Here is a 23,653-nt window from a genome sequence, read left to right as displayed (position 1 = left end):
TTTTATGTTAAGACAAAAGTATACAAAAGGACTTGAAAATCACCACCGTTTGCCAACGGAATAGAATTATTCCCAAAGCCAGAACCACAGTAAGATGTTATCAGCTACTCAACTTCAAAAAGCACCCAACATACACTTTATATTCTTGTACACTGTGATTCACAAGCATGAGATATTGTTAAAGATGAACTTTTAAGTTAAGGCTTAAAAAAAAAAAGTCTTCAGCTCTCTTTAAGTATTGGAGCTGTTAAAGAAACCACAAAGCAATCAGCTTCTGAAAGCCCTTCTGTCATAGGGAGAATGCCATGAATCACACACACATTAGCAGATCTCTGCTGCAACACAAGGACCTCAACCACTTTGCCATCAAAAAGCCATCTACATTTTAAGCCTGTTGTGAACAACTGTAACACTTAATTAGAACTTGCAGTTTATGGCTGTGGGAGTGTTGCAGAAAATACCATAGCAAAAAAACCTGTACCTGTTCAGAATTGTGAAAAATTTATGTGAAACTTTCATCTGCAGTATTTGGGTTACCAGGGGTACCAGATAAAGCACCATTTAACTCCAGGTGCACACTGCAATGCCAAAAATATGCAAATTCAATTATTTAATAAGTCAGGCAGGCAAGAGACTTCTACCTTTGTAGAAGTCAAATGTGGAGAAGCTTTAGCTTAACCTTTAAACATTGTGAAAGGCTATCTATCAATTGTGTTTGCTATGGGCCATCTCAATGCAAAAACCCCAGTGATTCTCACTTCCACTACCAAATCTAACATCTGCAGTGTCTGCATTCCAAAAAAATTTACCTCTCTGTACTGAAGAAAGCAATATGCAGGTCTCACTGGAGATTCAGGAGTTTCTTTTACCCAAACCCTACAGACACCCTATTACTACACAGCCACATCAGACCAACATAACTAACACCGTGGCCATCCTCAAATCTTGGCTTCTCTGTTAAAAAAAAAAAAAAAAAAAACAACACAACAGAAACCATAAGGTTAACAGCACTGAAGGAAAGTAATAGTTTTGTTTCTCCTTATTAAACCAAATTAATTTATAAGACCATTTAGCTTACTGTTCTCATCTTCATACTCCACACATCTTCCAGTATAGCTATAACAGTAACTGGAGTCTGTTTAAAAATTGAGTAGTTAATTATCAAATTATTTAGATAGGTTTTCAGATAAAAAGCTTTTAAAAAGTTTTTATTTTTTTCACCAGAATCTACCAATAATGTATATAATTTTGAAAAATTTGGATGTGCTGCAAACATCCTTCCTACCTCTCGAACAGAAAGCTGTTGGTCTAAACTTTAATTCCCAGTATCATTACTTGGGAGATTTACTAAATGCAGTACTGTTTCCTGTATGTTTCTGTATAGATCAAAACTTGCTTTGCTAAGTCACCTTAAAGATAAAATCTGAGCTGCTCACTTTCCAGGCAGTATTTGTGTGCTAATAATGCCTTTCTGCACACTCATTTTGCTCTGAAGGAGTATTTCCAGCTTACAGAGGAGCAGCATGTTTTATTCCTGGGCACATCTGTTTCCTACACTTAAACTACACTCTTGATCTAAAAGTGTTATCAACTAAATTTATGAAGCACTTAAGCACTAAGCATCTATGTGAATCTGTCCTCAGCCCCTTAACAGAAGGGAGTAGGAAAAGAACACAGTGTGAAAAATAATGAAAGATCTGAGTGCCAAAATAACTCTGGCATTCTTAAATGTCATAGTCTTACCTAGAGAGTAGAATTGGCACTTTCTCATTTGTGATATTAAAAGAAGGCAAGATGAATTTTACAAGTTTTATTATACAAAAGATGATCCAAACCCGTAAGAACTCTTCTACAGTTCTAAAAGTTTTGTTCTGCAACTTATACTTCCATATACTTTTCCGAAAAGCCAAGGTAAAAAGCCTCATTAGTCCCACTTTTCTTCTTAGCAAGAGTCTTGAAAAATCCAACCGTAGCTGCATCAAAATTCATTCTTTGTAGTCCAGGAATTGCTGAAGTCTTTTCTTATGTTCTGTAGACACTTGTACAGCACTAGAAATAAATGCAGAACATTTTACATTAGAAGTAATATGCCACAAAATTGAAGTCTTATGCCAAAACTGAGTGTACATTGTAATCAATTACTCTGAAGCTAAATTTTATGAAAAACCATCTATGTTCCAAGACAAAGAAGCCTATTAACCCTTGAAACTGTCAATTCTTATCCTCAACAGCTTCTAAAAAAATACCTATACCAGGAAACCTTGCCCATTTCCTCACCTCTGAACAGCAACTGATTAACTTGCAAGGATGATTTAGGTAAGATGATCTCCTAAATCCTAAGATGATCTCTCCTAAAATGATCCCTCCTGTATACTGAGCACTTCTAAACTGAGGGACATTTCATCCCCAGAGGGAGAGGTGGGCAGATGCTACAGGAAGTTTTAGTCCCACATATTCTAAGGCCAAGTATGGAAGTTTGCCCGCTGGGATATTGGCTGAGGAAGAGCTGTTGGACAAGCAGGAAGCAACAGAATTTCATTATTTGGACCCTTCATAGGATTCCCTCTCTGCAGAACAATTGTCTCTAGTTAATTTATTTTCTTTTCAGCAGCTCAGATTTATTAAACAAGTGGTATTCATGAACTGCTTCTAAAGAGTTCATGGAAAGTCACTAAGAAAAATTGCCCAGAAATCTATGCATAATAAATTTCTAAGGGGGACCATATATCTACACAGCAACTTTTTAAGGTTCTACAAATCAAAAAATACTAAAATACCACGTTATAATAATGACCAGAAGGGATTTTTTCCCTAAACTTCCCTTTTCACAGGTCCTACAATAACAATAATTAAGCTAAATTTAACAAGCAAGCAATCATGAGGAAGTTCTTACTTCAAGTGCTCTCCAAAGACAGTAGTTATCCGGTACAGGGCTGTTTTCAGAGATGCCCTAAGTGCAAATCGTAGTGTTTTGTAGGATGTGTCCACCAGACTCCCTGAAATCCGTGGAGGTTTGCTAGAAACGTGTGGCAGTTTGAAATATCTGTCTACGACCTGATTGAGAAAAGGAGATACTTGTCATCTCTTCAATTATTTCATTATGTAACTAGTGACACGTTTGTGTCAAATGGAGCAAAAATGAACTGTAAGTTCAGAAATTCCGCCAAGACACACAAAAATGTTTTGGTTACTGAGCATTTCCCAGCCATCAACAGCAACACAGAACCAAGTTCTGTGAAATAAGATTCTCTGTTACTGAGTCCTAAGCTAAGCACATCCCATGCTGCATGAGAAACTCAATTCTGTCCTGTATTATGACTTGTTTCTTTCACAAACAAGGGTATTGGCTTTTTTTTCCCCCCCTGGTGCTTGTTCTTGGAATAGATGACTTACACTGAAGAACTTTAATAACCTCTAAATTCTTTCCAAGAATCTCCATTAGGGCAGTGTAGAATAGTTATGTTAATAGGACACGGACAGCCCTGGAAATAAATCTGGATTTTTTTTTAGAACACACATTACACAAACATCAGTAATTTGAGAGTAGTGTCTTAGTATTAGCAGAGACACAGATTTTATCTCCTGAGATTTGCAATGCCTCCAAGCACTCCGTGTTGCACCAGGAATTGTGTGCAACCAAATAAAGATTAAGTTCTAACTCTGCAAAAGATACTGTATTAGAATTGCTGCATCCCTGAAATAAACTCTTCAACTGAGCACACAGTAGCATTTCTTTAAAATTAAACATTCCATATTTTCTCCTTCCGTATTTAAAAAAACCAACAGGGTTTTTATTCAGCTGTTTCATAGTGTACATAGTGGCAATCAGCTGTTTTGGTTAGATTAACTGCAGAAGAGCTGTTTTAGTGGCAGCAACTTTAATGTTATGACTAGTCAGCAAGGTTATGATGTGAAATGAACAAGACTCCTCCTCTCCTAACTTTTCATTGCTGCAAGGCAAGTTTAAGTTTTACCTCCTGAAGAGTCAATAATGTGTTCAGGATAGCTGGCAGTGTGGTTTGGACAACACCAAACTGGTCTTCAGTAAAGGAGGCTGCTACCAAGTGAGACAGACCTTTAAAAAAAATTGTTGTAATTAATGCTTCAAAAGGTGAGAATTCAATAACAAAGATCATGGTGTTGCCTGAAGAGTCCACCAGTGTGCTGGAATTCCTCAGGACTTGCTGCTGCAAATCACCTCAGCTCTGGCTCAAGGACCAAACCACTCACTGTTTTCACAAATATATAATAGCTTGAGATTGGTAAAGCAAGACCGATTATATAAAAATTATGTGTGATTCCCATCTCCAGACTCTATACATCCCAAGCCATCACCTTCAATATGACACAGCATGGCACACCGACCCATAAAACACATCACCAAGGAAACTGATCAACTTTGCACAGTCAAATGTAATAGAAGATTTTATCAATACCAGTATCTACTCATGACTTGACTTTGAAAGAGACAAGAAAAATCCAAAATGTAACTTCATACTGTCATTGTTCTTCTAATTCTCTGCAAACCATCTTTTTGTTTATTTGCTAAGTTACTACATGAGTGCCTCCCTCAGCTCTCTGATAAACAGAGAAAGACCCAGAGCCTTTAGTTAGACAAGCTGTTGTAAAAAAGTATCATAAATCTGTCACTAGAAAAAAAATGTAAAAGTGATACATGGCTTCACATGAGAGAGAAGCACCAGTAATCAAGTTTAGGAATCTGTACAGAGCATAAAGTAAGAGATCTCACACGGGATCTCAAAACTAACAAGTGATTTAGATTTTAGTCATGTTGGTGTCTGAAATGCAGTTTTGTTTTTGTCAAAAGCATTTCAAAGACTTTTATTGTTACATTTATAAAGCACAGAGCCCAGGGACTTTTCCGTGAACCAACAGAATGGGTCACCTGGAAACCACTTACCTTCCAAAGCCCAGATGTGCATTTGGGCATCAGAGAAGACAGCCTGGATGGAGGCTTCTGGGTGCTGAGAAGAAACCAGTGTTGTGAGTGCACTTGATAAATCATAGCACCTAACTTGCAGATTTCAGAACAGACCTGCAAGGCCAACGGATCTTGGGAAATAGCCAGAAAAATCTGATCTAAAGAAGTAAAATTCTTTTTTGGACAGGAGCTGCCAACAATGCTACAACTGAAATTGAGGAGGGGGAAAAAAAGGAGGAAGAAAAGGATATACACTAGCTAGTTTTCAAGGGCTAAGAATGCTTTAAGCAAAATGCAGTTTCTAGTAAGATGAGTTTTAAAAAGCATTGTTATTTTCTGCAGGTATGGGACAATCCTGCTGTAAACTCACAGCAAGAAGTTGTACTTATGGAAAGCCTACATGAAAATACAGGTTTTAAAGCTGTGTCTCAAACACAGGACCACCCTTACCTTGCTGAAGAAATACATTATCAGTGCCCGTTTGGACAAGAAGTTTTTTATCTGAAAAGAAACAAAACATTAAACATATAATCTGCATTTATTTAAGGCATGCACAGTTGGCCCTTCTCAACCCTACCACCTTCACATGGCATAAAGGCATTGGGAGTGAAGGGAAGGATTTGTGTTATATAAGCTAAGTGGAGAAGGAAGGATTCATTCCATAAAGTGGAAAATTCTTCCAGACAGGTATCACCTAAGCTGCACCCCCCCTCCATGCACTGCAATTTTACTCCACCTGTTCTTGCTTGTTCTGAAGCCATGTGTAAATATATCTTGGCTGCACTGCCTCGCTGCCAGCTCTTGCAGCAGAGAGCGATGGGAAGGATTCATGGTGGGAACCATTCATTTGCTGATCTGCAAGAAAATAATACACTATCTTCAGAAAAACTGATTGCTGTCACTTCAATCCTCACAATGCAGCTCTCCATTGACCAGGCCACTACACTTATGGCTGTGAGGCTCAAGGCTGTGGAAGAATCTCTACCTGAAACCGACGTCCACAGCTTTGGTCCCCTTCTCATGAGATGGGGACTTTGGACTGGTCCTTGCCAAGGAGACTTCACATCCACAACTCCCATCTTGTAACTTAAAGCAGGAGAGCTGAAAGGTGAACCAACATCAGAGCCAGGAGACGTCTTCACAGGCATCAGGGATGGCTTAACAAGTGGAGACATGGAGGCTCTGAGAACGATGTTGGACCTCTGTGACTGGAACGACATGTCTTCTATCCCAACAGTTCCTAGTGATAAAGAACTGCATGAAGACAACAGGCTGGCACAATGACATAGATGGGTTTGTTATTTGATTGCTGTTTCAAAAACTTCTGTATCAGAGCTTTTATGAAAGGACATGGTTAGCACTCTGGTCTTGCAACGAAGTACACATCAACATAAGCATGGAGGGTTTTCAAATTTCATCAGCTTAAAAACAGCAAGGGATGAGAAGGATCCTTGTGGATTTATTTATTTTACTCTTGCTAGCCAACATTACAACACCCTGCTATATATGTACATAAAGTGGGCTCTTAGCATTAAGAACTAGAAAAAAGGCTGTCCATAGAAGAATGAAAAGTTGTTCTTATTGGCATATAAGAAAAGGCATGTCTGTCTCCAAATCCAAGGATCTGCAGCACTAGAAGAAATTTACCTGTGACATACCAACAGTGCCTGCTGTTGCCAGGGCACTGCCTGCTAAGGGATTCCATTACCTGGCAGCCTTGTGCTAACACAGCTGTGCTGCCAGGAATGATGCCCAAGTCTGGCATATAAAGCACTCGAAATGCCTGAAGGCTGCTCACAGCTCAGGAGTCAGACTGGGCTTTCCTCACTCTACAGTGATATTAGTGAATCACACAAACATAAACAGAACCTAATTTTACCATCTTAAACTAATCATAAGAGCCGTTATGCAAATTACAGAGCATCTCTTGGCAAGACTTAAATTCTCCCTGTGCTGTGTTGAACCACTTACTGAAACTGTGATAATCAGACTTTTTTTATTCATGCAAGTATGGAAGAAATATTGTATTGAACGTAATATCATGCAAGTAAACAAACTGAGTAAACATGATAATTGCAAGTTTTCTAGCTATTTTGAGATTATTTCAACACAAATACCTAAGATTAATTGGGGGAGGATCTTTTTTGCTTGTATTTATTTGCAGAAATCCCTCATTTTCCTCATACAATTTAATTGAGACTAAGATATCTATACTACCTTCATGCTTTACAAACCTTCATGAGCATTTCCTCACATACCTGGAGTCTGTGGAGGTACTTTCAGCTCTCCCACTGGTGGCTTTGCTCTCCCATTTGCTGCTGCTGCTTCCTGCTGTGCAATCAGCCTCTGAGTCAGGTCACTCAGGAGACTCAAACACTCCCGGGATATTGCAGTCCAGTTGTGTGGGTGCCCACCTGGCAGTGCACACAAAGGGCAGGGTTTAACCCAGCTAATTCTCCCTGCATCTGTTCTGACAGTGCCCCTGTGCTCTCAGCAGGAGCTTCACTGTCTCAATGCCACTCAGCTTCTAAAATGCCACAGGGCATTTCCACTGTGACAGCTTGTTTGGACTGAGAAGAAGATGAAAACATGGACAGATTCAATAGATAACTCTAAAAAGACTTCAGTGAAAGCTACTAAGCAATCAGGCAACACAGGCAGTTCAGCCCATCAGATCTGAAATCAATGACCAGCTAAAATGAACAAATATCAGTGGCGATGCCAACACAGTTTTGAGGCAGTACAAACACTAGAATTCCTGATAAGGTGCTACAAAGAGTTCCTAAGGCTTCTAAGCAGTTTAAATTGTTCTCCTCTGCCATATCTGAACACAGCAAAAGGACTGTGCACTAACTGAAGTTACAGCCAGTGTTTGCTCTCAGAGCTGCAGTGGTGACTCAGTATTTGTGCCTGATTTCCCCTCACTCACACCTCAACATTCACCTTCCATACACATCTGTTAGGTTATCCAGTCTGGACTACCTGACTGGTGATGTAAAGTGGGTCCTGCTTTGAAAATTCTAAATCTGTGTTTCCTTGTGGCTGTCATTTAAATCCAACAGACACCACAACTGGTTGAGTTTAGCACAATATAAATGAAGATAATTAAGCATCCTTTTGGAAAAGGAACCACAGAGAAAGGGCTCCTGGCTTATGCACCATCCTTACAACATTACATAATTTCTAAGAACATTTGACAAATTATTTTAAGAAAGGAATCAACACAAAATAATTTTGATAATTACCTGGCTGACTAAGGCTAAAGACCTCCTGTCGTCGAACAGGAGAATACTGGGAAAGTAACATCAAGTCTTGTAGAGCTAAAAACTACAAAGAAAGGAAAATGTTTTAGTGCGTGCAAAATCCAATGTACTTGCTTAAATAATATGTAGTGATCCATACAAAATCAATACCAAAGAAAGAGTTCACACTGGCTAAAACCAGTCGTGTAACAGAAAGAGAATGGAGGCAAATCCCTAAAACCACTCTGGATGGGGCTGCATTTCTGATATGTCAGTTCTCAGGAGTTCAAGAAGATCTAACACTTGTTTTATTCTAATAGCTCAAGCACAAAGATATTAAGACACCAAAAAATGTAAGAAAAGAACTATTTTTGCAAACCAGAGCTCAAGTACAGCTTTAGGGTCAGTGCCTTATGGGACCAACTTACCACTCTTTTTTCATTGATTAAACAATTCATGTGCCAATCTAAAAATAACCAGATTTCTCACAATATTCAAAACCCTATTATAACTGGACATTTTAATGACATCTAAGATGATATATTATATTTCCTATTCCTTTAACTGTTTCTGCTCAACTCTTCCCCACCTATCCTGAGATAATGCAGCAAAGCTTAATAAGGTATTGCAGCCTGTTGTATCTCTAGCCTTATCAGAAATCTGTAAAATCAGTAAAGGTAGATTTTGCATGTACAAAAGAATATTCTTATCTTTATTTACATAATACCTTTTAAATGAGGTCTGCAATTTCTAAGTGTTATAATTAGTAAGTCCTATTAATGATTACCATAGATCCAAATTCCTCTTCTTTACTCACAGGTTTTAAGCAGCTTTTTACTATTGCCTTTTATAAAAAGGAAACCAAACTTCCAACATAAGTATGGATATATTTTTAATTTCAAGAGAGAACACACATGTTAAGAGCTCAAATATATGTTGCAGGGACAAGATGTTGAGAGTATAAAGGTTTGAGAAAACACCTGCTTATGTGACAAGACTCAAAGTTGAGTTACAAAAACCTGAATGCCACTAAGCTGCTGCTTTTGCATCAGTACACACTATGACACTTGTGTTGCACACAGATCTTAGCTCTAACTAAATGAATCTTCAGCTAACAATAACAGTGTGGTGAGCACCACCAGATGTCACTACTAAACAAATTTTCATCATTAAATGCAGCAGCCTGTGAGTGCTCTGAGGCAGCTTTTGAAGGAACTAACACCTCAGCAGTGAACGGAACTGGTACCTGGAAGATGTGACTGGATGCTCTGAAAACACACACCTGTCTGGGAAGAGGTAGGAGTTCAATTACCTTTATAAGGAGAGGAGGATTGCTGTTCAAGATTTTAGGCAGGCACTGGTCTGTCTCCTGAGCAAACGTTGGTTGAATGGGAAAATGATGACTCTAAATACAAACATCAAAAGTTGTGTCATATAGAGGAAAGTACAAGAAAATCTTATGAAAGACCAGTAAACTGGTCTGGAATTTCTAACATAGAAACAAAAAGAGTTTACTCCTTTCATTTAAAAATCTTAGAAAATCCAGATACCATTATCTTCAAATAAATGTGCTCATGTGGGCTAATGTTACAATTTCTTCCCTGCCTTTTCAGTTAACACTATGCAAATATTTAAAAGCAACTTTGGAAATTTTTTAGCTCATTAAAAAAGACAACACCATGTGGATAAACAAATCTTTTTTCATCAGCTAAAAGGGATAAATCCATTTTATACTTTCACAGATGGATGGTTTCTTTTGTCTTCCACAGTTTTATTAGCAATACAGTAATTAGAGATGTTGACAAGGTGTTCACTGGTGCTTGTTATTATCCTTTGAGACAAGTTGCTCACATCTCAGAGCTGTTCTCATGCTTGACTCATTGTTGATCTTTTTTCCACATAGTCACAACAACTACACCTTTCTAATTAAAGCTAATTAAACACCCCAACAGCACTGTATTTGCCATTTCATTCCATGAGCCTTTGCACCAATACAATGACCCAGGATTTAAACCTCACTTTTTTCCTTTTACCGTGAGTCTCAGTGTTTTAATTTAAAAAAATCAAGTTCAATGAACAATTTTTTCCTCTCTAAGGAAATATCTGGAAACAGAAGCAGAGGAGTAAGAGGAGGAGGTGGCAGTAACAAAACTAATTTTGTAAGAAGCACAGGTCTTGCTATGAGAAGAAAGGGAAAGTCAGTTAATGCCAGGCCTCTCTTGACTATTCAGTTATCAGTTATTATCTGTACTGCATGCTGTGAAAATTCAAGAACTCACTATGAGTCATTTCCTAGTAGAACTGCTTTTGAAATGAAAGAATTATTTGTGCCACACTGATGATGTAACTTGAGCACTGTCACAAGCACTCACCTCTGTGGCATAGATTTTGAAGAGCAGCCAAGCAATGTACCAGGTCATCAGAAGAAACACACCACTCAGCCAGGTATGGTAAAACAAGGAGAGATCCAGTAAGCCACTCAGAGTGTCAAGAGGATGTAATTTACTGCAGATAAAATAACCAAGAGGATATAAGTATTTTAGTATTCTTACTAAGAAAAGTTAATGAAATTAAGGAAAATAAATATGAAATAAGTAATGACTACAGTTTTAGTCAATTAAGGTATTAAGACTCCAGCTTCTCTATTTTAAAACAAAAAGCAGTCATAAAAAAATAAGGATGTTCTCCCCCCCCAGTAAAAACACTACAGAAAATCAGATAAAACTCATAGATGCAATCTGGAGTGTTTACACAAGGAGATGCTGGTTCCTTTAGGATGCATTTCAGAAATGGCCAGAGCTTCCCACATTCTGTGTGGGGAGGCAAAGAACTGAGCCCTGCTGCCAAGCTGCTCTTCCTCAGCAAAGGAACCTCTCAACAATATTCCAAGTTTCCAGCACAATGTCCTACTTACCTGTCTATATGAAGATCCATCGTAGTGCATATCCATACCTTTGGGATATAACCTAGGGAGTCAAAAAGAAACTCTGAAACAAATACAACACTACAAAACACACACACCAAAAAAATAGGTCAAAAAAATAAGACAAAAATAGAATTCCTGCAGAGACAAGAGACTGGTCTTGTAACTCACACAGACAAGGAAACAATTTGCCTTTGGGGTTACTTTGTTTTACGGAATAGAAAAAACAGAATGAACAAAGCCTTAAGCCTAGCAGCTATACACTGAGAGATGTAGACCTTCTCTTTTACTGCTGCTTCTCAGCACTGAGTTGTGTTTCCTCACTAACAAAAGAGGGTTAATAGTAATTTAATATTAATTTTCACTACAGCTCAGGCAGCACCAAAGTGCTTTTAAAGACTTAATGGAATCTGATATAGAACCACCGTACTTCTAATTTATCCTCTGATGTAAATAAAGGGATAATAATTCTTGCATATTTTGACATCATTTAGGAGGATAATTACAACCTTAACAAAGAATTCCTGATTTTTAGAAAGCCCTGTGCAATCATCTTCATCAGCACAGATTTTTTTTTTACCACAGAGCAAACTCCAATTTAATATGGGAGGGAGCCATCCTGCCTTTGTTTCCCAAGCTCCCTCCAAATAATATACAGGGCACCTGAGAGTAGAGCCAAAGTGCTGATCTTTGCCTATAAAAATGGGATGATGCAGCAACATTACACACAGTGAAGTCCTGCCCACTGCTGTGTCAGGTTCAGCTCTGGGACACCACATTTCCACTACCAGGCAATGGGAGGAATAGTCCAAAGCCTGACTGATCAAAGTTTTCAAATACAGGAATTACAAATAAAAAAATAGAGAATTTCAGGAACCCTTACCAAAAAAGTAATATGTGACACAGAAGTTTCTAACAAAATATAGTGATTCCACACAACTGTGTTTTATCAGGAGAGGCAAAGATCTTCTGAAACGTAAATATTTGTATTGCTAAAACCAAACAAAATAAATAGTTTAGTATTCCACATTCAGAATAAATCAATGAAACAGTTAATAAAAATAATACAACAAAAAAGGACAAGGTAATTGAAAGCCTGAAGTCTAGATCAGTTAAAAACTTAATTTAAGGTGTTGCATTTATTAATTATGGTCTCAATTTTTCCTGACATTTTATAATTATTTCTAGTTCTTATCCTGCTTCCTGCTTGTAGCAGTGAAAACAAAGAATGGGGTAGATTAACTCAATACACAAAGGAACAAACTAGAATAACCCTGTCTAATGCAAAATAAAGAAAAGAAAAAAAAAGCCAAACAAAAAGGGCATATTTAATCTACTAGATTTCATTTACAGTCTAAATGTTCAATTAAAATACAGGGAAAATTTAGACAACCCTGAGTTCCAGAGTCAGTAATCCTCCAAGCAGCAAAACCAATGTAACACTGATGCTTTCCTCCAAATAAAATAACTTTGTATTTCCAAATGACTGAAGCAACCCAGCTGACAAATGAAACCATGAAAATGAAACTATGCAAATGCAGCCAAAATGATTTAATTTTTTATTTTACTAGGTTGCATTAGGGAAAAAAAAAGAAAAAAGGGAAAAACAAACAAACAAGCAAGCAACCTCAACAAACAATAAAAAAGGAGAATTAACAATATTAAAATTGATTTTTAAAAAATATTCTAAGTACAGCATTGCCGAAATGCTGCTTGATTTACTGATGAACTGAATGATCAGCATAATGCAGCACATGTTTTTCACTAATACAACCAACCTTGGTTAAAGACATCTCTTGCCAAATTGGCTGGACTGTGCCAGTCTGGGAATCAGGCAAAGTGAATAGCTGCTGTGGGGCTGCAGCAACAGAAGTATTTTTAAGATGTTTCACACTGGTACAGATTTCTGCAGGACTCCTCCAGAGGAATTAATGGAATTTCAGTTTCCATAGTGCTACACACACAAAAAGGCTTTAGATGTTGAGCTCTAAGCAAGATTTAATGTGCTACTTAGACTTGAACTGAACTATTTTTTTTTAAACTGTCAAGATTTTCAGCTTTTAGGGAATCCTGGTTGTCAGTTCCTGAAATTGATACCCAGTTTGTGCACATTGTCTTTTTTGTTAGTTCACCTGTCACCTCAGCCAGCTTTTAACATGGATCAGAGGGGTGTAAGTCTGAATGTTGAGTCACAGCATCCCAATCTCTGTGTTCATTTAAAAGGAGCTGAGCAGGAAGGAGTGGGCTGAACACTGCCAGCATTTAAAGCTGGGTGTGCACTTCATCTGTCAGTGACAGCAGCTGCACACAGGCAGCTCCTGCTGCCATACTCATAAATTATCCAGGCTTTTCTGATCAGTCTTTCACTTATACATGTCTTTCTACAAAGATGCTTAAAATTCTTACCTGTATGATTGGAAATGGCAAATAATTCATGTTGTTAATAAGATAGAAAAGGCTGTAACTGTATCCCAAGAAAGCTCCAGAAAGTAGAAAGAAGAGGTGATACTCGTTTAGGCACATCTGAGGAACAGGATCTTCTAGGCTAAAACAGAAAACTTAGAATCAATTCTGAGTACAAAACAAAAAGCTGTTCAAGCCTTAGGAAAGTCAGATCAGAAGTTTGATTTTATTTCCCTGATCAGTACATCTGATATAACCTCAGTAAGTTTTTGCTAAAGAAGGAATCCCACCACCTGTTTTTGTAATTTATGCATGAAACATATGTCATTAAGCACAAGACAAAGACTTAGTACAAGTGACAACCAACTTGTCATCAACTTTCCATTAAGAATACTGGCAATGTAGTTTTTCTGGTCCAGTTATTTCTCTGTGCATTGTAACACTAACAAAGGGGGGTATTTTTTGTCCTTTAATAAAGAAAAATCAACATGTAATTGCTGGCATTTGAGAATTCTTAGGATTCTTTTTGAAAGAAACAATCAGTAAATACATTTTACAATAAAAGTTCTTTGTTTATCTTTGACACACACAATTACCTTTCTGAAGGTGTGCAGGACACAGCAAGAAACTGGAACCTCCCTTTTGTCATGACTGTAGCACACCAAGCAACCAGCATTCCCATGATAGCATGAACAAAGGAATGGATGACTTGCTGAGGGTGAATAATTTTTCCTATCAGTGCTAATCGAGAGCATGGTATTGATGGCACAACTGTAAATAAAAGCAGAAAAATAAGATTCACTTCTTAATAAAATCTTCCATTAAAAAAAGAGAGAGAGAGAAAAAAAACCACCATTGTCACTAAAGAACTTTTCAGTCAGGATCAGTCACTAAATTATAAGTGATTGTCCTATTTAATTTAGGTATTAACACTTTACACAACCCACCTGCATAAAATTCAACGTTGAAGATGCTTATTACTGTTATCACCACAGACATCAGGAAGATACAGAAGATGACATAAGAAGTATACAAATCATTGAAAGAATCTAAAAGAATAAAAATATGATTGTTCAGAAAATTGCAATAACACAGCAGTAACACATGAAGTAACAAAGAGCACTTAAGCAATGGACAATAATCCACTGAGTGCTTAAAGAGGAGTAATGGTCAATGGACTTTCTGATCCCCCATGAGGTCTGCCTAGCTACACAAGATTTCTGCACAAAAGTGTCTTTAAACTTCATAGAAATTATTTTACACCTTCATAACCGCTTTTCTTATAAGTGAACACTCAGAAGCTTGCTTAAAAAAAATTAACTGTGGCTCAAATATCACACATCCCTTCATTTAAGAAAAGCTGCAGCCATCCAGCCGCACTAAAAAGACAAGAAATTTCTTACAGAGTGGTTCTTTTGGGCTTTTCTATTTTCAAGGGAGGAAGAAAGTAAATTCTCTCTGCCGGGAGCAGCTCAATGATCACAGCTTCCAGCTGAACACCTCTCAGTTTTCAGTACAGGCACTCAGGGGAAGTTATTCTCACCACGCAGACGGGCTGCTTCAGTTATTTCTCTTGGGACTCAGTGCACCATAGAGAAAACTGAAGCTGTTTATGGAAACAGCAACTGCACAGGGTGGAAGGGGAAGTGTGTCCAAGGACTCAAAACAGATAACTAAAGCATTTAACCTGTTTTTGTTTTGTTTTTTTCTTCTGTGAGGGACATACTCTCATGAACCTGCAACACTTACTCCTACCTAGGGTAGCAGCTGCTGTGGTTGTAACACAGAAACATTTCAAAGACTATCCGAAATAGAAGGATAACACGATGCCACCGTCAGTTCCCGTTATCTGGGACTGAGCCCAGAACAACAGAGTGTAGAAAAAAAACCCCAGAAACACAAACACGTGAGAGCAAAAACAGGAAAACGCGGCTGGGCACCTACTGGAGATCCAGCGCACCGGGTGGAACGGGTCGAGGCCGCTGAGGACGATGAAGGCCGCGGTGCAGATGGGCAGCAGCAGCACGGACCAGGTCACGGCGGCGGCCACTCGCCAGCCCAGAACCTGCGGGGACACAGCGTGAGGCGACCGGAACCCGCCAACCCAGCGCCTGCACGGTGACGATGGGAGGGGACCGGGCAGGGGGAACCGGGACCCGCCAGCCCAGCGCCTGAGCAGTGCACAGGGTGAAGGGACCAGGGCTCACCACCTCAGAACCTGAGGGGAGACAAGAGTGAGGGGGCCGACACCATCCGCCAGCCCGGCACCTGCGGGGAGACAGCGTGATAGAACCGGGGGGAATGCGCCGCCACCCGCCAGCCCAGCGCCTGAGGGAGCGCAGTGTGTGGGGAGCGCAGCCCGAGGACCAACCTGCCGGAGCAGCGCCCGCTGCCCGCCCGCCGCCGCCTCCATAGCCGAGGCCCGGCCGCCCGTTCAAAGCCGCCGCCCAACGGCCCCACGTGCCGCCCCCCCGACACTTCCGGCGCGCGCCTAGGCGGCAGCCAATGGGAGGGCGCGCACTCCCGCGCTCACCGCCCCCGGGAGTGCGCGTGTGACGTCACTTGCACTGGAAACTACAAGTCCCGGCGTGCTCCGCGCGACCATGGCGGCCTAGAGGGTCTGGGGGTCTCCTCCTTGTCTAAGGGGACAGAATGCGGCCCGGAGCGGCGAGGAAAGAAATTGTCACATTAGTGCACATTACGAGCGTTTATTTACACTTTGAAAGCCTCACTGGCGGCACGGGCCCACCTCACGGGGGTTCAGTCCTGTCACAACACCATGCCTTGGCCCAAACCCTCCCCCCATAGCTTTAGAGCGTGAAGATGCTTTGTGCACTAAATACGGATATCACACCGCCTTCAGAACGCTTTATTCAGAGGTAAAACAGTGGCGAGCATAGACTGAATTAAAGAAAAAATAAAACAAATCCTCCTAAAAAATGAAACAAAACATTAAAAAAATCCCAACCGAACAAAAACAACCCCTTTCTGTTCGAGACTGGGATCAACGGTTCACTCTCCTCCTGGAAGCAGCCAGTGTCCCGTAAGCACGGAGATGTCCATGGGACATCACTGTCCATCCTGCTGCAAAACACATCCCTTGTCCTTGAAGTTTCCAAGGTCTTCAGCGAAAAAATAATCTAAAATAAAACTACTGTATCGATGGATAAACTGGTGCTGTCATCTGAAAGAGACAAATAACTCCAGTGAATATTTTAGCTCCTCACCAGAGGACACAGTAAGGCACATATTTAAGTCACAATACTAAAATCCATTACTGTCATAGTGATTCTTATTAGGCATCTGGAATGAAAAACTGATTTTGCAGGAGGAAAAGCCACTGAAATTAACTTGTATGATTGGATTGTGTAACATTTTATGTGCCTTTCACTAGGCACATTTGACTATATTTTAATATTATTTATTTTAAATCTAATGTAGCTTCTATTCAGTAAATACTCTGATTTTTCACACACTTGTGGCTGGTGTACTTAGAGTGGCCCAGCCTTTAAATGTCTATTAGCCTGCTCCTGGACCACGTCCACAGAATTATCCAACAGAATTCAAATGTCATCTGCTGCTGGCAGCAGTCCCAGATGCCAGGAAGCAAATGCTCAAGCTATCCCACAGAGGGAATGTAGTCCAGAGGGATGGATGGCTCAGGCTCTGAGTCAGCCCTGTCCAGAGCCTACACAGATGTCCCCACACAGGGCTGCTGCTCTGAAACACGGTCTCAAACATCAAGGGAAAAAAAAATCTGCTTTTTACATTAAAAGGAAAGAAAAACTGGAGTGTAGCAGTTTAATTGCTTAAGTTTCACTTGTACAGAACAAATTCAAATAAATGTTTTTGGGTTTTTGTAAAGGAATGGCCTCTGGGACTGAGCAAACCTCAAAGAAGAGAAAGGTAACAGATCTTTGTTCCTCAGACTCTTTTCAGTATTTATATCTGTTCTTAAAACTTACAACTGAAACAAAGTTAATAAATGTTATTTATATATAGACCTAATTTAGCAAAATTAGTCTGTTAAACCCCTTTCCATTCAACCACAGTGATGGGGAAAAGTTTCAAGATGCCTGTAATGACTGCAGGAAAAAAAAAGTTTAGATTGGGTTCTTACCTTATTTAGTGACTCTGTTATTACTGTTGCTCCAACACTGCTTTGTTAGTACTGTTGTGAACAGGGATAATAGGTGCAGGAATATCCAGCTCAGGGGCATCAAAAAAGTATGCCTGCATTATCAGAGGAAAAAACTATTTAGAGAGAAACATACAGTGCTGCCTCATCCCAGCTCTTTCTTTCCACACCCATCAAACATAGGTACAAACACAGCACTGAAATGGCAAATTTGAATCTTTTTCTGGTTTTAGAAATGGCTTAGAAATGGTCAATTAAAATGGTGCTCTGAGCTGTACTTTAAAATTTAACTGTTAGGAGCCAAGACCTTTGAAAAAGACCTTTACTGGAAAGGGTTGGATTTCAGATCCAGGGAGAGTTGTGTTTTGCTGTTGCCTCCCTGCACACTGAGCTGTGAGGAACCAGATCTGTCTACTCTGGAAGCTGTGGAAACTGAGGCCTGGCTGACAGCCTTCTACCCACTGCAATAAGGAAACAAATAATTTAATATAATAATAACTTCAATGGCCTCAGGGTCTTCTGTTTTCTAATATTTACTGTGTATGAAAACATAAACCTGCTAAGACTCATAACCACGTGCTTTATATTGAACATTTAATCCTTCTAAAGAACTAAGCATGGAACTCATTGGAATAAAGTGCAACTGGACACTATAAAATGCTTTGCTGATACTAGGAAGAATTCCAGGTAAATTCAAGATTGTTCTGTGGAAGCTGGACTCGATGATCCTGATGGGTCCTCTCCAACTTGGAGATATTCTATGACTCCATGATTGATTATTGAATTTATTACCAGCACTGTCAGGATCACGCTGGCATCAATTTTTGCTACGCTTAAAACAACCAGAATTTTTACATTGGAGGTTTCCCAGTGACACCAGCCAATCCTTCCTTCCCTGTCCCATAACCTGCCACCTGTCCTAGGAAATTCGGGAAAAGGAATGGCAATGTCCCACCAAACAGCCGACAGCCAGCAGGGCGTGCAGCAGCAGGATAGTGGCCACGGTGGCCACCGCGATCCTGCGGTTGTCATCACGGACGGCGGGCCAGAACGTCATCACCAGCACAGAGCCCGAGAGGCACAGCGAGAACACCACCAGCACCCAGCGCACCACCTTCTGTGGGATGATCCACAACACCTGCAAAAGGCAGGAAAAGGCTTTGTCTGGCACCTCCCTGTTGCTGGAGGAAAGAGTAAGAGCAGTGATCAGCTTTACTCCCGGACGCAAGAGTGAATCCCAAGTTATGCCACTCCCTCCAAGGCCTGTCCCCTGCCAGGGAAATTTGTCCTTGGAACCATCAGTCCTGCACAGATATCTGTTCCTTGGGGACACAAACATCCTGATCCCGAGGCTGCCTTGGGCTGCCTGCCAGGCTCACCAGCAGCACCTTGCTTGGTTTTGCTGCCTCTGGGGAAATGATGTGTCCTGGGCTTTTCCAGCATGCACAAGACACCTTTACACTAGACAAGCTTCAAGAAAAAGAGCAGAAGATTCTGCCAGTGTCCAAAATTTCGACAAATATCAACAATATTATAAGCAACAGCAAATCTTCTCAAGCAGGACATGTGAGAGGGGCACTCTTTAGCCGTACGTACCGCTGTGGGAATGTAAATGAAGAGGGAGTAGCCATACACACACACTATCTCCAGGAATGAGTAGGAGACAATGTTCATGACTTTACTGTTCCTCCACATCAGGAATCCCCAGAGAGCAAGGGGAACAAGCCAAGCATATGCATAAATCGTTGTAGCTGCTATGGACACTGGAAACACAACAAAAGGTTTAGCGTTCAACTTTGAATTCTGCCACAATCAAAGGTGTAGAAGCATTCAGCATGAAAACTAGAAAGCTATATGTGAAGGTACTTCCAAAAGATGAAGTTTGAATTATTAATAAACTGAGAATTTTGCATTTCTATCTAGTTTACACCCAGTACTCTGCCAGAACTTAAAGTTCGTTTAAAAGTAAAGACTTCTGAAAGAAATCTCTAGGAAATTTCAATATTATTATTACACCCGTGTACAAAATGCTGTTGGTTTCAGTTGGAAAGGAAAAGCCACAGAGGCAGGAAAAAGTTAAAAACAGAAATTCAGCTAGTAATAGCTAGTAGTGTCAAATCTGAAATAATTCAAGTGACTGCACTCCCAAGTGGCAACATTCTTCGCAGTACACTAAGGATTTTGGAAACAAAGAGAAGCTGTGTTCCTCTGCAGGGACAGCAGCCTCCCTCATAATACAAAGACAGATCCAGACAAACTGGCTCCTCACTCTAGTTCTTTGAGGAACAAATCAGTATAGCTTATTTTAGCTTATTTTTTAATTTGCCACAAGGTAACAAGTTCCAGCCCTTGGTAGGTGATATGAGTGACAATCTGATCTGGGATTTTCTGCTTGAGGCCTGCAGGTTCCTGGGAGTCCACAGATCCAGGAAGGCTCCCACCAAAACACCACGGAGGCCAGTGTTGGGCTTTCACTCTCTGTACAAGGAAACATTCACTAAGGCTAGAAAATAACTAATTATTCCTTCTTGCTCTTCAAAAACCCTGAAACTAGTTCATGCTCTGAAGAAACAGGATTCTGCCAGTCACAGCCCATTTTAAGGGTTTGTTTCACGTGTCTAAAAATTTAAAGACAGCAATCAATCAAAAGACTGTGGTAAATCAAAGCCATGACCTGGTTTTATATTACTTCATTTGCACATTGAAAAAAAGACAAAAAACCCCAAAAAAACAAACCAAAAAAATCACAAATTACTACTTACAAACCTTTTCTGAACTCAGGCACGTAGTGGTAGGTTGGTTTGCCCAGATGGATGAAGAAATTTGAGAGATTGCCACTAACAGCAATGGTGAACACGAGTGTAGCACATATCCAAAATGGACCTTAAAAGGAGATAAAATCAATAGCACCTCCTCTGCTCTCTTGCTTTCTCAGGCCAGCAAGTAAAATGAAATACAGACTCAAAATATTTAGCACAGAAAATAACTTCTCCCACCTCATACCTACCATAAAGGTCAGGATTGCTGCGGATATACAGCCTTACAAAGTTCTTCCCAGGGACTGGGAAAACTGACCCTTTGATTCTGTCCAGGACCTATGAAACATAAGGATTTGTCTGACTGACAATGCAAGAAGGATAAAAACCTCAATGGATAAGGCATAATTCAGGCAACAGTTCTCCTCTGGAACAGAGTATTAACCTGGTATGTGTCCACATCGAAGAAGGTCTGGTAGTACTCAAAAGTCCAGAAAGGGGCACTTTTCTTCTGTCCTGCAAGCAGCTGGATGGTGGGAAAGACAACATGGAAAGTGTTACAAGCACACAATTTATGCATTACTAGCTCATTTACACAGTAGTCACATGATTTTGGTACCCAAACTGAAAACAAACTTAACTCAGGGTAGTGCTTCCTATGGATTATGTAATGGTTTCCCTTTCCCCCTCCAATAGCTGTTGGCAGCCAGTCTGTTATCTCCCTGTAGGCAGAATCATGGCCTGAAGTTCTAAAGAACAGCCTGTTACTACCTGCTGCCACATCATCTGGAACACACACCCTCATCACCATGACAAGTTCCCTTTGCTGTCAGAACCATAGAGTGGCCTGTGACTGAAGGGACCTTAAAGATCATCTCATTCCAACCCCTGCTACGGGCAGGGACACCTTCCACTATCCCAGGTTGCTCCAAACCCCATCCAGCCTGGCCTTGAACACTTCCAGGGATGGGGCAGCCTCTGGGCAACCTGTGTCAGGGCCTCACCACCCTCACAGGAAAGAATTTCTTCCTAATATCCAATCTAAACCTCTTCTCTCTAAGTTTGAATCCATTCCCCCTTGTCCTGTTCTCTACATGCTCTTGTAAGAAGCCCCTCTCCATGTTTCTCACAGGCCTCCACCAGCAGGGCTGAGAGCATTACCTCTGTTTTATCGGAGTCATCAGTGCCCAGTAACTCATCATCCTCTTCCCTGCCTGGCTCCTGCAGGCGGCTGTGCTGATTCTTGGGGATTTCGACTGGCTCATCGATGCTTATGGTGGTGGCATCAGGATTTGCTGCAAGCAAATTAGCTGCATCGTCAAATTCTGCAAATAAGTACATTACAAGACAGGCGATGATCAAGATGCTTAAGTTTTTATTCTCATGGCTCAGATAAACACATGAAGACCCTGAGACAGGATAACCACTAGCTTAGGCATGTTAGGTACGGTCTGTTTCCTAAAGCCCAGACTGACACGGATCAAGCTGAACATTTAGTCAGTCAATAAAGTGTGAGTCTGCTTTTCCTGCCAATCTGCCTGCAGGATGTTACAGTGGCATCACCGGAGCCTGCCTTCCTGCCCTGCCAACAGCCCCGCAGGTCTCTCCCGCAGGAGAAATGGGTACTTTTAATATTCTCCAAAAATTGACATGAAATTTTTAAAGAAGAACTAAGGAAGTCTGAAACCGGGGCCTTTTGCAGCTTACAGAGCGCTCTGCCGCTTTCCAGCTGTCACTTTTTACCACGAAGACTTCAGTCCACGATTTCAGTCAACAACGGTTACATTTTTAAGCTTGCCAGGAGTACAATTTCACCTCAGAAAATTCATGATACCTGACCCCATCCCGACTCCACAAGCAAAACTCCTTGGACGTTTTTATTCCGCGAACGCTCAGAAACGCTCCCAAAGCCTCCAGCGCCTGACGGCCCCCACAGCTGGGCCCAGCTCCGCGCCCGCACCTGCGACATCGCCTTTACCTTGGAATTTGAGGTCGTCCGCCGTCGCCATTCATCCGCCTGGATGAGGATCAGCTCCCCTGGGCTCAACCCTCCTGCAAGAGGACAGGGGCAGCGCTGGGGCGGGTCCGGTGCCCCGCCCTGTGCCAGCGCTGCCGTGGCCGCGGCCGCGCCCCCCGAACCCCGCGGCCCGCCCGTGCCCCGCACCTCGGCCCGCACCCGCCGCTCCGCTCCCTTAAAGGCGCCGCGGCCGCCGCGCGGCCTCAGCCAATCAGCGGCGCCGCCGGGCCCCTCTGCCCCCCGCCCCTCGGGGCGCAACAGCCCCGCCGGCGACGCGCCTGGCACCGACCAATCAGAGCCCGTGCGGCGCTTCCGCGTGCGCGCCCGCCCGCCCCCTTAAAGGGCCTGCGGCAACTCGAGCGCGTTTGGTCAAGTGTGGTGGCGGCTGCTGTCTGTGACCGTCTGCGCACGAATATGCACGAACTGTAGATAAACTGTTATAAACGTACAGTGCATGTTTTGGTAACTGAGAGTTTTGTCAGAGAAGCACAGAACGGTTTGGGTTGGAAGGGACATTAAAGTTCATCATATTTCAACTCCCTGCCGTGGGCAGGGACACCTCTCACTGTTCCGGGATGCTCCAAGCCGTGCCCAACCTGGGCTCGGACACTTCCAGGGATGGGGCAGCCATCGCTTCTCTGGGAAACCTGAGCCAGGAGAGAATTTCTTCATCATACCTACTCTCAACCTGCCGTCTGTTGGTTTGAAGCCATTCCCCCTTGTCCTGTCACTGCAGGCCTCTGTCAATAGCCTCTCTCCATTCGTCTTGTCTCCCTTCAGGTGCTGGAAGGCCACAGTCAGGTCACCACAGCGCCTTCTCTTCTCCAGGCTGAATAATCCCAATTCTCCCAGGCCTTCCTCACAGCAGAGCTGCTCCATCCCGCTGATCCTGGTGGCCTCTTGAGGCCTCACTCCAACAGATCCATATCCTTCCTGCGCTGGGGGACCAGCTGGATATTATATATACTGGAGTATACATTTATATATATATATATTTTTTTTTTTTTAAATCCTTCAGCCCCAAAATGCCAAACCCTAGAGTGCAGCAGAGCCCCAGAGCAGGAGGAACAGGGCACTGTCTGCACCGCATCTGCACTACCCCAAGGCTCCAAGCACCAGCACCTCAGTCTTTACTCTGGGATTCAGGGAGAACACCCTGATCCAGCTCCCCTCATTTGTAAAACACAGACCACATTTGTTGATAAGCCTCACAGCTCTGCAGTGAGCACCAC

General features: G+C 41.6%; 2 protein-coding genes across 3 annotated transcripts; both read right to left on the bottom strand.

Moving 5' to 3' along the window:
* Window positions 1–1,795: 1,795 nt before the first annotated feature.
* NDC1 (NDC1 transmembrane nucleoporin) lies at window positions 1,796–16,003 on the bottom strand. The gene is made up of 18 exons (XM_014870678.2): window positions 15,882–16,003; window positions 15,455–15,575; window positions 14,458–14,559; window positions 14,107–14,281; window positions 13,514–13,652; window positions 11,991–12,099; window positions 11,099–11,150; window positions 10,557–10,689; window positions 9,497–9,589; window positions 8,188–8,269; window positions 7,201–7,356; window positions 5,928–6,182; window positions 5,679–5,797; window positions 5,393–5,443; window positions 4,922–4,985; window positions 3,975–4,075; window positions 2,894–3,054; window positions 1,796–2,049 (listed from the first exon to the last, which is right to left on the bottom strand). The coding sequence occupies exons 1-18, from the start codon at window positions 15,921–15,923 to the stop codon at window positions 1,986–1,988; spliced, it is 2,019 nt and encodes a 672-aa protein (XP_014726164.1). The 5' UTR covers window positions 15,924–16,003; the 3' UTR covers window positions 1,796–1,985.
* Window positions 16,004–16,202: 199 nt separating this feature from the next.
* Window positions 16,203–22,669, bottom strand: YIPF1 (Yip1 domain family member 1). 2 transcript variants are annotated; one of them, XM_014870605.2, is made up of 10 exons: window positions 22,569–22,669; window positions 22,383–22,456; window positions 21,566–21,729; window positions 20,850–20,930; window positions 20,656–20,743; window positions 20,415–20,531; window positions 19,245–19,411; window positions 18,604–18,786; window positions 17,631–17,743; window positions 16,203–16,694 (listed from the first exon to the last, which is right to left on the bottom strand). In XM_014870605.2, exons 2-9 carry the CDS (start codon window positions 22,411–22,413, stop codon window positions 17,651–17,653), a joined length of 924 nt encoding a protein of 307 aa, XP_014726091.1. In that variant the 5' UTR covers window positions 22,414–22,456; window positions 22,569–22,669; the 3' UTR covers window positions 16,203–16,694; window positions 17,631–17,650. The 2 variants fall into 2 exon arrangements, with proteins under 2 accessions (XP_014726091.1, XP_014726092.1); XM_014870606.2 differs by having other exon boundaries at window positions 21,566–21,699; window positions 22,569–22,656.
* Window positions 22,670–23,653: the final 984 nt, after the last annotated feature.

This window comes from Sturnus vulgaris, chromosome 9, assembly GCF_052056855.1.
Source record: "Sturnus vulgaris isolate bStuVul1 chromosome 9, bStuVul1.hap1, whole genome shotgun sequence".
Lineage (NCBI taxonomy): Eukaryota > Metazoa > Chordata > Aves > Passeriformes > Sturnidae > Sturnus > Sturnus vulgaris.
This window is presented reverse-complemented; position numbering and strand designations above follow the sequence as displayed.

Bases quoted from the DNA above. Each gene is read 5' to 3' on its own strand.
- NDC1 (XM_014870678.2), bottom strand. From the start codon at position 15,923: ATGGAGGCGGCGGCGGGCGGGCAGCGGGCGCTGCTCCGGCAG. The intron at 14,282-14,457 runs GTGGGTTGTGTA...TTTTATTTACAG, and splicing joins CAACGTTGAATTTTATGCAG to TTGTGCCATCAATACCATGC. The intron at 7,357-8,187 runs GTAATTATCAAA...GTGCACTGCCAG, and splicing joins CTTTAGCCTTAGTCAGCCAG to GTGGGCACCCACACAACTGG.
- YIPF1 (XM_014870605.2), bottom strand. From the start codon at position 22,413: ATGGCGACGGCGGACGACCTCAAATTCCAAG. The intron at 20,931-21,565 runs GTAATGCTCTCA...CCCACCATCCAG, and splicing joins ATGACTCCGATAAAACAGAG to CTGCTTGCAGGACAGAAGAA. The intron at 18,787-19,244 runs GTACGTACGGCT...TGCCTTTTGCAG, and splicing joins TCATTTACATTCCCACAGCG to GTGTTGTGGATCATCCCACA.